Source organism: Condylura cristata, unplaced genomic scaffold, assembly GCF_000260355.1.
Source record: "Condylura cristata isolate star-nosed mole 26May11 unplaced genomic scaffold, ConCri1.0 scaffold00143, whole genome shotgun sequence".
Taxonomy (NCBI): Eukaryota; Metazoa; Chordata; class Mammalia; order Eulipotyphla; family Talpidae; genus Condylura; species Condylura cristata.
In genome coordinates, this window is record NW_004567244.1 from 42,397 (window position 1) to 42,969 (window position 573).

At 71.7% G+C, this 573-nt stretch overlaps 1 protein-coding gene across 1 annotated transcript; it reads right to left on the bottom strand.

The window, feature by feature from the left end:
* On the bottom strand, positions 1-558 carry UAP1L1 (UDP-N-acetylglucosamine pyrophosphorylase 1 like 1; the record flags this gene model as incomplete). The annotated part of the gene is made up of 2 exons (XM_012734944.1): positions 322-558; positions 1-199 (listed from the first exon to the last, which is right to left on the bottom strand). Coding segments are annotated over exons 1-2 (315 nt in total), but the record flags the coding sequence as incomplete, so codon positions are not given.
* Between the last annotated feature and the right edge of the window lie 15 nt (positions 559-573).

Here is a 573-nt window from a genome sequence, read left to right on the forward strand (position 1 = left end):
CTCGCTGCGCCCCGGGAGCCTACCTGGGGCCATGGCCACCTTGTCTTTCCGCTCCAGGATGGCCCTGCCGTCGAAGGCCACGGCGGGCAGCATGCGCTGCTCAAACATGACCACGTTGCCAGGGTCCAGGTGGAAAAAGTCATGCTCCTTGAAGAACTGGGCAGTCGGCCCCAGGGTGAACTCGCTGGTCATGATGTACCTGCGGGAGGCCGAGCTGAGGGGCGCTCCGCGGCCGCGCCCCTCAGGCCGGCGGGCCCAGTCTAGGCCGGTGCTGGGTTGGGGCTGGGCCTGGCGGCGGCAGCGGGCGCACTGGAGGCTCACCAGGGGACGGTGCAGCGGGTGCGGTGCCGCTCGCCAGCCAGCTGCTCCACCCGCCGGATGCGCTCTGCCTGCAGCTGGTACAGGGTCTTCTGGCTGGGCAGCCCCACCTGGTACATGCCCTTGGGGTAGGCCACGCCCAGGCGCGTGCCCTGCCCGCCGGCCAGCAGCAGCACGGCCACCTTGTTCAGGGCGATCTGGCGGAAACCTGGGGCACACGCGCCGCCGCGAGGGGTGAGGGGCGCCGGGCCTGCG